This window comes from Platalea leucorodia (genome assembly GCF_965183815.1).
Source record: "Platalea leucorodia genome assembly, chromosome: 2".
Taxonomy (NCBI): domain Eukaryota; kingdom Metazoa; phylum Chordata; class Aves; order Pelecaniformes; family Threskiornithidae; genus Platalea; species Platalea leucorodia.
In genome coordinates, this window is record NC_138824.1 from 85,134,885 (window position 1) to 85,149,856 (window position 14,972).

At 41.5% G+C, this 14,972-nt stretch overlaps 1 protein-coding gene across 3 annotated transcripts in view; it reads right to left on the reverse strand.

Annotated features, from left to right (window-relative positions):
• The window catches only part of MAP3K15 (mitogen-activated protein kinase kinase kinase 15), a gene marked incomplete at its 5' end in the record, with an annotated part of 91,318 nt that extends 76,346 nt beyond the window's left edge, over nucleotides 1–14,972 (reverse strand). For all 3 annotated transcript variants that reach the window (XR_014230887.1, XM_082337809.1, XM_082337810.1), the window contains one exon: nucleotides 14,642–14,972. Coding sequence is in view for 2 of the 3 variants with exons in the window: in XM_082337809.1 (XP_082193935.1) it covers nucleotides 14,642–14,972 (331 nt within the window). The remainder of the gene's footprint in view (nucleotides 1–14,641) is intronic.

The window sequence follows — 14,972 nt, forward strand, 5'->3', positions numbered from 1 at the left end:
GGATTCAACCTGCTATTTTAAACTTTCCTGTAAACAGTACAAGCTTTATGTGCCAGCCTAAAAGACTGCATGTGCCACTAAAAAAAATCCTTATGTACCACTGAACACTGTAATTTCAAAAATGGGCAACATTCATTAAAAAACGGGAAAAATCTATTCCAAGGGACTAAGTAGTGATGAATAAAATCTAGAATTTCAGTAGAAGCTGGCCTTTCCAAAGCAAGTCACAACCATTGTCTACTTAATCTTTAACTATCCTATAAATACAGCACACACTATTACTTCCAGCATGTAGAAAGGGAATACTAAGCATGATCACAGCTTGTTTGTTATTCTAGATTTACCTACATTAACTAAGATTATAACTAAGATACCCAAAGCTAATCATCATAGGATGTCTGTAGAGTCAGAGGAATATTAACACTTCCAAATTGTGATTCATCAGACACAATGAATCACATGAAATCGTGATTTTACAACAAGCCTCTAAACATGGTCTCCAACATTTATTAAATGTAGTGTAGGGTGGTTCACCTCAAAACATACATACATATAAAGTTGTCACAAGATGAATCCCAATGTCACAACATGTCAACACAGATGCTGACAATATCTCAGTTTAAGCATTCAATGGTGTATTTTTTTCTCTTTTTAATAAATTCCCAAGACAGATTAGCTTTTTCCTTGTAAATTTAACTCTACAAGTATTGTTCTGAGGCTGATTTCTTGTGACATTCTATTTATCACACAGCTGAATCCACAGCTGAAGTTTTTACACTGCTGTTCAAATCAGCAGCCTATGAGTACTTTCATTGTCCAAAGTCCCAAACAGACTTCATGAAATCTCTGGCACTTCTTGATGGAGCATCCTTTTCTTCTTATTTTGGGGAAAGACCATAGTCAGATTTGGGGATGATCAGCAAAGAAGAATAAACACAAACCAAAACAAAGGCTTGCAGAAGCAGCGAGCATCTTTATTAATATGCAAGTTTTTCTACTAAGTAAATTTTCCCTTTTGAAGATTTCTGAATTCTGTGTATTGCACCTTCTGTAGAGAGGATGGGTGCCAAGCCATAATACTAAGACAGACTGCTTTACCCCAGGTTCATGCATATTCATCCTAGGACCACTTCTCTGCATTGCCCCAGTGATCCAAGTGTAGTGTATTATAATTCACAGATCAGAATTCAGCAGTGAAAAAAACCCTAATGTTTGTTATATTAGTCACTCTGAAAATTAGTTTACAACTTTAAACTGGCAGAAGAAGCCAAACGCAAATGATGGGAAGAACTTACAGGCCTATGCCTTTAAGTAAGGCTTGAGCCATAGAGCAGGGAGAACACTGAATTTTTTATCACTAGAGTCTGTGTACTGGTCTTACAAGCACAGTTTCAGATGCAATGAGGCAAAGAGAGATACATGAATTACTGCAGTGAAGTTTTCAGATGGCAAGCAGTTTCTAAGAAAACGTTTTGGGAATTTGTGTTATCAGGTCATCCAAACGCTGTACAGAGTCCTGAGGCATTTTGATGCACATGGGCTGTGTACCTTCAGCATACATCAGCAGGATCTTCCCATCAGTTCTGATATTGCCTGATTTCACTTGACTAAACTAGCCTTCATTGAAAGACTAGGTTCTCATAATCACAGCAATGGTATTAACTGTGACAGACTGTATGTAAAAAATCAGCATCACTTGGATGCTCTTTGGTAACTGAGTACATCTCACAATTATCTTATTACCAACCTCAAAGATATGAAAGAAGACAGAACATAGTTCCCTGTGTTATGCTGCTTCCAAAGAAAGCATGTTACTCGTCACATTCACCAAATTCTGCTGGAGAATACCCAGAGCCAGTGCTCTGACAGACTGTTATGTAGTTATGGACCAAGCCAGAAAACCAGGTCTGTGCTTTTACAGCACAGTTCTTATTTGTGGCCAGGCCAGCCGCAAGACTGCCTCTGCACTGTTAGAACCGTCTTTTTTACTGTTTTCTGGACTGCAGCATGACTATGAGACACCCAGGCCATCAGATGATGTCAAATGCTGTTGAAAGTGGGTATTTACTGCTTTTTCCTTTGTAATTAGAGTTTGGCTGCTGTTCGCTAGCTGAAATTAAGTATTAGGCTTGCAAGACAAGACTCAATCAGCATATTTTTCAAAGGATTTGTTAAAAGCATTCAGGTTATATTTTCATGAAGAGTAGCATATGCTCCAAAAGGAGGAAAGGATCTATTCGGCACATTGCAGCATTCATTTTTCATGAATCCTTAAAGCTTTATCAACTTTGATGAAACATAAGTCAAAGTTAGGGTTGAACAATTACCATAGTCAGATCTGAAGCCCCACAGATTTATTAGACAGGACAGCCACCCCTTTCAGGGACTATAAGGTGGAAAGTCAAATTTGAAGTCATATTGAAGGAAAAGGATCAACAGTATATTGTTAATCTGTACTTTGTGAACGTGTCATGGTGGGAGTATGCAAGAAGTTTAGATTTAAGATCCTAAATTCTGAATATCCATCTTTAAAATTGTCCAAAATACCAGAAGTTAAGGAGATTAACTTGTTATTCTTCTGAGAAGTTTTACTATATCTTCTCAGAGGCAATCATTACTGCAAAACAAGGAGTCTGAAGAGGCATTAAAGGGTAAAAAAAAAAAAAAAAAAAAAAAAATCAAGCATTCTTTTGTGCCTTGATTGCAAGCCAGAAAGTCAAGGCAGTTTCTCATTTTCCAAAAGCAATATGAAGACTTACCTAGTTTTGTCCTGTAGTTATTATAATAAGCAAAAAGGCAACTTTATCAACTCCAGAATTTAATTACCATGAAAACAAAAAAATCCATCTCAATCATTTTCAGACTTCCTTTCATTCTGATTTGGATGCTTTCTCCACCTGACAGCAACCCATAATTTATCAGTTATCTTAAGGACCATGAACAACAGTAGTAGGAACAGGCACAATGTCTGGCTTTGAGCTTGGTAATCACTTCCTTTTCTCAAACCAAGTTTAAAAAGACTGAAGCATGTCAAGCATCCATTTACAAAGAAAATATCTGACACAAATAACTCAGTTCCACAAAAGACAGAAATGATGCTGATAAAAGCGTACAGTTATTCTGTCAAACAGGATTGTCCACACAGAAGCTCTGCTAAGTAAGGAAGCCTAGTGCCAAACAGTAACACCATTGTAAAGGTTAGCTTTTCTCCCACAAATTTTTATTATTGACCAAGATTAGAGCAGCAGAGAAGACTGGTTTAGCACCATTAGAAAGTAACACACACGAACAGAATACGGCCTTGTAATGCTTTCATTTGCCAATTCCCAACTCCAGTTTCATCTTTGCACTCTCAGAGCAAAGGCAAAACTAACAAGAAATCTCTCCCCTCAACACATGCACAAATTAGCAGAATTTTAAAAAATTTTTTTTAAAAATCTTTTTTCTTTCTTCAACAGCTGTGAGTGAAAGGCAGCAACAGGAGAGTTAATGCAGCTAGTCTCACCTGAGTGAAATTATTATGGACAGATTTTTCTGCATTAGACAAAACCTGCAGCCTTTCTGCAATTGCTAAGGCAAAGATACTTGATTCAATAAATTTCTTCTGGCTGAGCTAGCTACTAAATATTTGGAACAAATTTAAAGGAGTGGAAGAGAGGGGATAGCAATCAAGTGGCAAATAGGTCACTATCCCAAGTGTAAACAAAGTAACTCCCCTGTTATTTTCCCCACAATCAGTTCCATGAATCTAAAACTCTGGTTTTGGCAGGCCTGGAGGCAGTGGAGTACCACAATTCATGGAAAGCACTGCTGACACCAGTAGGAAATCGAAGAATTTTAGGGAAAACTTATTATCATGCTGATTTACATAGGAGTTTGTTTGTTTGTTTTCCAGAATTAATGTGTTTTGGGCTTAGACTTCAAAAGCTTTAAATATTATGTGAACAACATTTCTCAAATTGTTGAGAGGCCAAAGACCATCAGTGGTTGAGCTACAATTCTGTGCATGAAGGCATGTTTTCCTAAATGGGAGAAGAAAAAACAAACAAACAGCAGTCTAAACATTTCATAGAATCATAGAATTGTTAAGGTTGGAAAAGACCCTTAAGATCATCAAGTCCAACCGTTAACCTAGCACTGCCAAGTCCACCACTAAACCATGTCCTCAAGCACCACGTCTACCTGTCTTTTAAATATCTCCAGGGATGGAGACTCAACCACTTCCCTGGGCAGCCTGTTCCAATGCCTGACTACCCTTTCGGTGAAGAAGTTTTTCCATATCCAACCTAAACCTCCCCTGGCGCAGCTTGAGGCCGTTTCCTCTCATCCTATCGCTTGTTACTAGGGAGAAGAGACCGACCCCCACCTCGCTACAACCTCCTTCCAGGTAGTCGTAGAGAGCAAGAAGGTCTCCCCCCTCAGCCTCCTCTTCTCCAAACTAAACAACCCCAGCTCCCTCAGCCGCTCCTCATAAGACTTGTGCTCTAGACCCTTCACCAACTTCGTTGCCCTTCTCTGGACACGCTCCAGCACCTCGATGTCCTTCTTGTAGTGAGGGGCCCAAAACTGAACACAGTATTTGAGGTGCGGCCTCACCAGTGCCGAGTACAGGGGCACTATCACCTCCCTGGTCCTGCTGGCCACACTATTCCTGATACAAGCCAGGATGCCATTGGCCCTCTTGACCACCTGGGCACACTGCTGGCTCATGTTCAGCTGGCCGTCAATCAACACCCCCAGGTCTTTTTCTGCCAGGCAGCTCTCCAGCCACTCCTCCCCAAGCCTGTAGCGTTGCATGGGGTTGTTGTGACCCAAGTGCAGGACCCGGCACTTGGCCTTGTTGAACCTCATACAGTTGGCCCCAGCCCAACGATCCAGCCTGTCCAGGTCCCTGTGTAGGGCCTTCCTACCCCCCAGCAGATCAACACTCTCGCCCAACTTGGTGTGGTCTGAAAACTTACTGAGGGTGCACTCAATCCCCTCATCCAGATCATCAATGAAGATATTGAACAGGACTGGCCCCAATACTGAGCCCTGGAGAACACCACTCGTGACTGGCCGCCAACTGGATTTGACTCCATTCACCACCACGCTCTGGGCTCAGCCGTCCAGCCAGTTTTTAACCCAGCACAGAGTGCGCTTATCCAAGCCATGAGCAGCCAGCTTCTCCAGGAGAATGCCGTGGGAGACAGCATTCCTTCCATCACTTGATACAAAATTAAACAAAAAAGATTATACTGAGTGAAACAAGGTTAAAAAGCACTTCAAGACAATTCTATTTACAACTACTCTTTGTTTCTTCCTTTAAAGAGATATTGAAGAATTTTTAAACATAATTTAAGCATAAAAGCATTATATACTACAGTAGATGCAACTATATGTGCACAAGTTCACCTATGATAAACTAGAGTACTTCCCTTAATAATGGATTTAGCTATGCCATCCCAGATCAGCAGAAAGCTAGGGATGTAGTCTTAACAGTGTCATTACTGTTTCGGATTTGTGCTTGTCATCAGAGCCCGCTTCAGTCAACGAAAGATTATGCTTACCAAGGCTGGGATCACGTACTTTCAATGTAATAAAAGCTGGGGTACATTTTTTGAAGTTGTGAATCCCATTTGGCTTTGAGCTCCAAGGCATAACTGTTGAACTACCGACTTAGACCAAAGTTTACATGCTCAGAAACTTTACCAGAGCATACCTGAAAAGTTTCAGTTCTACCACCTTGAACACCACAGCAGAATTAGTTACCTTGTCAGGCTGAATATTACAAAAGATAAAAAAAACAAGCACAGTTTATCACGTCAGAGTGATCTAATACTTTTAAGTGTCAGAATTCATGTCCCAGCTTTGGGTCTCTCCTTGCAGACTACAGCAATGCACCTTTTGCTCCTGGCATGCCTCTATAGCCATCCCAACCTCTGAGGAAAAGGTGTAGTGACTTGCAGAACTCCTGAGAGAAAGACGACAGGCTAGGTGAAATCATACTGCGGGACACTTTTGGCCCATCAGCTGCCCGCTGAATCACACTGACCTCAGCAGAGACCAAAGCTACGCTGTTTACAGCAAGCCTGTGCCAGGGAGCAGGATAAAGCAACAGCTGCACCCCCTCTCTTGGCTCAGCCTCAGGCACCCATATTGCTGTTCAAAGGTAGCTTGAGGCTAAAGCAATTCACATCCCTGCTGAAATGCAAGGCAAACAGAGCCTACCACGTTCACAGGTTTCACTTGCAAGTGGCAAACCATGTTGAGGTCCTCCTAAGACCCTACACCTATCTTGACTGCTTCATTTCAGCCACATAACATCACTGCAGCGTGAAAAGAGGCAGCAGCTAGGCCAAGCAACCACCACTGGGGCTGCTCTTCCATGTGTGTTGAAGTAGCAGTATGCCCCAAGTATCAGTTGAACACAGGTTTGCAGCTAGCACGGACAGCCAGCGAGTTTGAACCTGAGGCCATCTCATAAGCAGAACATAGAGGAAGCCAAAAAGCCTGGAGTTCTCACCCTAGTTCTGCACCAACTCCTTACATGTCAGAAGAGCTTTACCTCAAGCTTCTACGGCTGCAAACCAGGAACATTAGTTACTTTTTAACTAAGGAGTACATCAACATTTGTTAACATGCAAGTGTAATTTGATGATTTAAAAAGCTATGTATGATTACACTGATAAAAGCAGGACGTGTCTGCAGAACATAAAATGAGCTACCGCATACCTATCATAATTTGTCTATTTTATGGGAGGATGGAAATTAAAGCAATGTAATTAACCCACATCAGCAAATATTTCTTTTTTTTTTTTTTTTTTAACCTCTATTTTGTGACCTCAGGTTTTCGAGAAACAATTCTTAAACTTATGAAGAATATGCTACACACAGCACAGCAAGACTGAACAAACATGCAATCGCTGCAAAGGTGATGCGTGGCCAGGAACCAGGCTCCCACACGTGGGCCTCACGTGCCCACCCGGGCTGACTCAAGCCTGACAGCCTCATGTACAGCTTCTTTTCAGGAGCTCTCTGGTGTCACTGAGAGTCAACTTGAAATGCAAGAAGGCAGAACCAGAGATCTGCCTGCCAACATCTCATGAGCAAATGGCACAGCAGATTCCTTCAAGAGTGACTTAGGAACTATATTGAAAAAATGTTTGTATATAATTCTTAACCAAAACAAAAAAAAAAAGTGACCATTAGAATTCGCTGACTGGTATGCATAGCCAGGGCATTTTTTTCCTCCTATCAGTAATCAGTAAACATTTACTTATATTTACTTATATGAAGAATTCCAGAAAACGCTGCAGAAAAGTTTTATTTCCCAAAAAAACATTTAAACAATATTTAAAAAACAAAACAAAAACCACCTTAACTGCAGTGTTTTCAAGGGCCGCGTGACAATAACTGGTCTTCAGATCAAAGGCAGCTCAAGATAGATGCAGTCATTCACCTCTTCAGAATAACCTTAAATGTTTAAATTTTCTAAATCATTTGTAATGGCTGTAACGGGTGTAAAAGCTTCTGTCTAACTATGCCTATTTAGTGAGAATCAATAAGACTTTTAATCATATAGTGAAAAATATTACTTGCAGAGTAAATTAAAACAAAACAGACACATAACTCGTATTATAGTCAGGGAGAAGATTCCTTCTTAGCTGATTCAACACCTAGAAATCATCTGATGTGTTCCTAGCTAGAAAATCCAGTGACAGGATTCACAGTCAGATTCCATGAAGGCTTATCAGATTTTATATTTAAGCTCAGGAGGAGAGAAAGACAAGCAGAGAGAATGGACAGCTGTAGGCTGGGTTGTTTTTTGATTTTGTTATTGGTTTTTTTCATGCAAGAGGAAAGAACAGGAAAAAAAGAACTGCATTCCTAATTTTTTTTTCCTTTATCCAAAAGTCACAGCACAGAAGTGAGTCACTTGACATAGGCAGTGCATGCACACATACATAATCTCACCTTGGAACAATGAAAGAAGTCCAAATTTTCATGGTTAGCACCAGATTTTGAGAGATGCAAATAACTTCATTCAGAGCTTCATTAAAAGGTAGGACTCATACTGGGTTTGGATTGTTAGTTACTTCTTTCCATATGACCCATCACAACTAAAAAAAGATGTTAGTTCCAAAAGAAGTAACAAACCAGAATCTCTCTCCATTAGAGAATCAAGGTGTATTTCTTCTTTTTGTTTTTAACATCATCATCATTCTCTGAACACAGCTCTGATCTTGTATTTTGCACGTGGCAATATACCAAGGGAAAGTTAATGAATTCCACCTAACCCATTTATGATTATTTATTTGCATAACCAATGTATGATTATTTATTTGCATGTTTCTAAGCTTGTTCAACTGACATTAAAGGAGCTATTTCACAGGATACACGCAAGTTGAACGAAAGTGAAGCCTTTCAGGTTGCACACAAAAAAAGCAACAGGGTTGATACAAAGCCATTTTTCACAGGTGACAGGTAAAAAATAATGTTCTCCTCTGTTGAGCGTAAGCATGCAAATCTCTGAACACAAATAAGCATTTCTGCAAGAAGACTTTATGTCGGAAATTGACCCCAACGAATATCATTAAAGCAAAATACACCTCTTTAATGTAACACGTGTCACAGCACCTGCGATGTATCATAACATACTAAGATATAGGCTTGATGGATTGCATCAGGCTTGTTACTGTCATTTAAAACTCACCTCACACACCTGGATATAAAAGGATTACGATACTGGTATATTACAGGGTCTTGTTACCAGAATATTTAGTTTGATGGCACAATGCAGAGCTTTGCTGGAGACACCTGTAGTCGCTCTAGATGTGCAGTACCAAACAGAGATAGAAGATCAGGTCCTGATAGCTCTGCTGTTTTATTAAAGCGACACAATATCCAGCCTAGTCAGTCCTAGCCTCTCAGCTACCACATTCCCATTCTGAAGATGGTTGCTTTGCTTCTCCTCACATTTCCGTATTCTGTGGTACATACATCTCCTGAGATTTAAAGCAAATACACCCCTAGCCATTGAGCCAGTTGCATGGGAAAAGAAAGGAAAGAAAAAATAGTAAGTATTCCTGAGAAAAACAGCAAACCCTGCCTGCTGAGGTAAGCATCAGAGAGCTCACCCTTAACCCCTTCCCCACTGTTCACTGTCACACCCAGGGGCAAAGATATATCACAGCAGGAAGGTTTGCTGAAGTTTATTTAAGAAGTTATTGCCCTCAACTGTCATTCTCACCTTCCTGTCAGAGATTACAAGTCCTGTAGTGGAGTCAGCAAGACAAGCATATGCCTCCAGCTCAGCTACACTAGTTACCATGCCATATATTAGCTTAAGCTAGTGACAAATGTTTACTGTACCCTGACATACTAGCCTTTGGGCTGAAGAAGTTGAAGTGTCCCTGCCAATTCTGAAGTGGGGACACCGGCCTTCAGAGGGCAGAGGGCTTCAGGGCAGGCAGCTGATTACAGGAAACGATGACTCCTTCAGTGGCTGCCAGAGCCTGAAAATTAGGATCCAGAACATATATTTCCTCCTTCCCCTTTCATGGTGTAACATGAAGAAAAAGAGCTTCAGGGACAAGACATTAGGGTTATGTGAAGAGTGGTTCAACTACAGTACAGAAGTAAGGAGGACCCATGTTTCAGCCTCTGTCTGCGCCCCCTCCCAAGTCTAACATTGGCTCTCAGTGAAGATGGGGCTGCAAAGACAGATATCAGACAACGCATTTTGGGGCTGCTTTATCATGCAGGATGTTGGTTAGAGAAGTTCGTACGTAGCAAAACAACAGAAACAGACTTCAAAGTATTCCACTATACTCACAAATGATCTGACACAATTTCCTGGATTGCCAGAGGAATACTCATTTTTCTCAGGCAAACTTTTAGCTTTATTCCTCAGGACTCCAGTCTCTCTCTAGCTTGTCTTCCTTTCAGTCATCTTGCATCCTGACAACTTCAGTGACTGCAGTCATCTCCAAATGCTGTGGTCAAATGGTCAAAGAAATATTACAGGTCTCAAAACAGATTGCTGTACATCCCTCATGAGGTAAAAGGATGATCAGCTACAGAAACAGGATTTCACAGAACCAAAACGGGAACATCCAAAACTCATATAACTGTAGAGGCCGCTCCTTCACTTAACACTGTAGCCAAATACTGTGGCACTTCAGACAATAAGCCTTGATAAAGTTTCAGGTAGAGAAGCAAAAGCTACGTCTCTTTCTATGTAGCATCACCCTTCCATAGGTACAGGTCAGATATTTAACTCTGACATCATATTTGCTCTCTTAGTACACCCAGAACAGAACCATCCTTTGCAGCTATGGTAAGAGCACAAAGAGGCTGGATCACTCTACCTGTAACATCACTAACCAAGCCACGCTCACCTTTTCACTGTGTCTCTTAAGCTGTTCACGAATGCAGTACAGTGCCTGTAGTTTGATTTTCTGCATGGGATAATTCTGAGGAATTTTTAAAATCCTCAGTTAGCTCCTAGGCTCACTGTTCCTGTGTAAAATTGCTTTTATTTTGTGCAAAAAAAGCTTCACACTAATGCCTGGTATCTGTGGCTTTCCATCTAAAAATATTGCCTCTCTTGCTTCCCAGAGATACAGTCAGTGTATGCAAACATCCTTGTTGCTCCTCTATCAAGTAGATACCATCACCCACTTCTGCATAAGATAAATTAGTTTGTTGACAGCTTGTTTCTAGCACAGACTGAGCAAAGAGACCTCATCTTTCTGTTACCAAGCCCTTATTTCACAATTTGTTGTAAGTTTGCTCTCGCAAGTGCTGTAGTTCCCCCTTAGCAAAGCATCTCAGAAAGTTCAGTGATTTCTTAAGATCAGGGACATTCTGCAGTACCTGCTGGTCTGCAATAACTAAATAAAGGCATAAGTCGCACTTCCATTCATGATAAGATTTCAAATTATGGGAAGTCAGTAATGAGTACACTTAAGGAGAAAAGAGACATCATACTCTTATTATGGAATATAGGTGTTTTTGCAGCACTCTTCTCAGTGGTTTACTGAAAAATCATCTACTAGAAAATCTGCCTGCAGACAGGAAAAAGAGGGTCCTGTTGATCTTTTTCTTTGTCCTCTGTCCTTAAAGGTTGCTGGTTTTGTCATCAAAGGTACCAGTTCCCAAAATCATTATATTATAAATTCATACTAAATAAGATAGGTAAGCTTGCCTGGGGGGAGGTGGTGTCTTATGACTTTAAGTAAATGGCTACGATTTCAGGGAGAGTGGGGAAAAAAGGGATAATGGATAGCACTTTTAACAAAGACCCTGTTGTCACTATTCACAATGTGATGGACTTCACTGCTCAGTCTTTAAGCATTAGTAGATACTTACTGGTCAAGGTTCCATCTAGTAAACCACGAGATGGCTATGGGCAAGCATCTTTTAGAGAATTCCCACTCTCATAACAGAGCAAGAGGAACTGCTTCTCAATGTTCTGCCCATGGTGTACAGAAAGTAAATATACATTATAATAGACATCTTCAGTATGGGAAACATCTGCTCGATATCTTACACAGGCAGTAATAAAACTTCCTTAGGTTTTTTTCTTTTTAAAGTAAATACACAGTAATTTCCTAACACAGAAAGTTCATCATGAGCCATAGGATTGCTCATATTAAAACTCATTCTTCATGTTGTTCTTCGTTAAGAACTGAATAGATGCCAACAGTCCCAATCTAACACATATTCTGGAAAAAGAATATGGCAAGAATTAATTGTATCTATAAAATATAGAAATTAAAAAGGACTGATTTTTCTAAGATTAAAGAAATTGCAGGGTAGCGGCTTAAGAATGTTACATGTAAACAAACAATTATCAGATTTAGCACTTTTGGATAATAGCTTGATATGTATTCAAAAACATGAAGCAGGGAGAACCCACCAATAAACAACACAGAGCAAGAAAACAAGAAGGGTATAACAGAAGTTCTCAGGAAACAATGACAGATCATTATACATAAAATGAGAACTGGAAAAAAAAAAGGGGGGGGGGGGGCAGGCAGCATGTTAAAATCCATGGCAATGAAAATCCAATACGAAATTTAGGTCCACTGCTAGCTGATACCAGAAAGTTAAAAGAAAAAATAAAAGAAGAAAAAAAAAAAAGGAAAGAAAACCAACAAAGTGAAAAGTGTAATGGATACTTTCTGTCCCTTTGCAGAATGATACAAGAAGATGCAATTACTGCATATGACCCTGTTAAAGGACCCCAAAATTTCTCCATCTCTAGCGTGTAGTAGGAAGAAAAGAAGCAGCAAGTACTAAGATAAAGACAGTTCACGTCAATGCACCAGCATAATTTCATAAGTTTAAATTTTAGAAGTTTAAAGGTTCTGACTGAGGATTTCTCTGAACATCAAATTTTAGACATACCATAGGAATTGGGAAAGCTCCAAAGGATGGGGCAAATGTCAGTACAGCCTGACTATTTTAAGAAAAGATAAAAGGGAACTACAGAGATGTTCAGTTAAAAAAAGAGAGAGCAACTGCAGCAATGCAAAAACAAAAAAGCTATTAAAAATGTTGATGCTAGAAGAGCTACTTATTAAAATATTAAAACAACATAAGAGCAAAATAAATACTCTATTTAAATGATTGTTTATACTTAACGGCATTTTTTTTTTAATTAAGGATGCTTGCCTTTTCAGGGTAACATCGCAGTTAATGGCAGTAAATTTGAGACCCCTGACAATGAATTAATGTTAAAATACTACTAACATATTGAGCATGGTTTTCAAAAAAGTATATACAGACAAATAAATCTCTCTGCTTTTTCACAGCTTGGAGGTCTGGTTGATAAAGGTGACTCATGCTAATACACTTGAGTTTCTCTTAATACAGGTAACTTATCATTAAAGGATGCTTTGACCAAAAAGTTTGCCAAATAAAGGCATATATTACACAGATTAAAAAGTTGTCCCCCTGGCTGACCTCAAAATGTTGCTACTGGAAAGAAATCCACACAAAGACTATTTTGAATAGTCTCCTTTGGAACAATTCCTGGCTCAGGACTATTCAATTAGTTTTTAATGGACGCTAAAAATAATATAAAGTACTTGCTGACTAAAGCTGGACTTAAGAGTGTTGCAGGAGTATCCAGTAACAAGGCACTTTACTATTACAAAGTGATATTAATCACTGATAAAGTGTTCTTGGTCCTACAACATGACTTGAATGCAAAAGTCCGTGAAGGCAGGCCACATTCCCAGACAAGAGGCACTCACTTCAGAATGTAGCAACTTAAGAAAACATTTTAAATAACTATCTCAAGCTCTCAGTACAATGCAGAGCAGGTTTGTGCATAATACGTTAATAGGACTATTAGCAGAAACAGAGAAATAATTTTGCATTGATGAGTACACTATTATGCTTACCTTCAGAAGGGCTACAAAAACACTGGAGATACACAAAGAAATTGCTAGTTCATGGCTGTGTACTAAGACACACAAAGAATATGTTTATTACACACTTGTCAACCTTGCTAGCAGAGATGTAACAAAATCCCCTAACTGGGAAGTTAAAAAACAACAACAAAGGATCTGACGTTCCTCAATATTTGGGTGACTTATCAGAGGATGAAATGGACTCCTCATCATATGAGAATTTAAAATAAGACCAAAGTTTCAAGAAGTATTCTTTAATGCATCTCATGAGCAAAACAAAGTTCTTCTTGTGAAAGATGGACATCAACATGGACTTCACAGTACTTTCCCTCTTTGGAGTCTGTGAATCCCCCAGTTTCCTAATGCCCGCACATACGGATATGAGAAAAAGTATGTCTGCAATGTGTCCACATACTCGCCTTCGCTAGTTTTAATAATATCTATTGACTCAGGGGCTTCCTCTGCTTGCTCAAAAAGCTCACAATTCTCTGCCACAGTGCCCAGCCAGCCAGGTGTTTTTTGAGTGGAGAAGGGACAGCAGCTTTCCTTTGAACCATCAGACCTCAGTCACCAGCTGGAGTCTGCACAGGGTGGGCAATACTCACAAGCCTTCCTCAGGGCGTGCTTCTATACTCCCTGGTTCAGAGCAATGCTGGATCACACCGTTCCTGGCTGCACACAAGCCCATTCCACGGTCCAGGTCTGGAGTTAGAGCAGTGAACATGAAGCATCTGGCCAAGCCAGATCAGAGGCTTCTGGCTGGCCTGTCTTCATGCTACATCTTGCTCTAAGCTCCCAACCAGGCTGGGAGCTGGAAGAGGGTTCTTAGCAAAACACACTAGCAAGAGTTTTGCTACTTCTTAAGGCTCAGTTGGTACCGTAGGATCCACGGTCCTGCTGGGGCAACACACCGTGGTGTCTGAAAGAGCTGGTGTAAAAGGGCCTGAATTTTTTCTCACACCTCCTCCTCCTCGTGCGGGACGCTCCTGAAGACCAGGCTCTTGCTCCCGTTACACGAGGTTCCCCTCGCAGCCATTTTCCTGTCTCCACACCCCTTCTCACAACCCCCTTCCCAGTCTCACATCTGCCCCGTTCCTCCTCTTCTCTGGCCTCTCCGGCACCACCTTTACCGAGCCCTCCCCAGCTGGGCCGGCCGTGACCCCACACAACCCGGGAAGGTGGCACCGGGCAGTGGCGAGCCCCCCGGCGGCCCCACCTCAGCCCAGCCTGCTCACCCGCGTCGTAGAAGGCGTCCAGCACCGCCGTCTCCCCGAAGTCCAACTCCCCGAAGTTGACCGTGCCGAGCTGGGCCCCCTCGGCCTCGCAGGCCCGCAGCAGGCACTGCCGCGCCCCGGCCTCGGGGCTCCGCGCCCCGGCGCCCGCCTTGGGCGGGTCGTTCAGCACGTACACGGCCCGCAGGCAGCGCGGCCGCGGGGCTGCCGCGCCGACCTCCGCCACCTCCCCACCGCCCGCCGCCGCCTCGGCCGGGCCGGCGGCCGGCAGCTCCGGCTCCGCGCAGGGGCGCGCCGGCTCCGCGGCCGCGCTGCCGCCCGCGGGGCTCTCCAT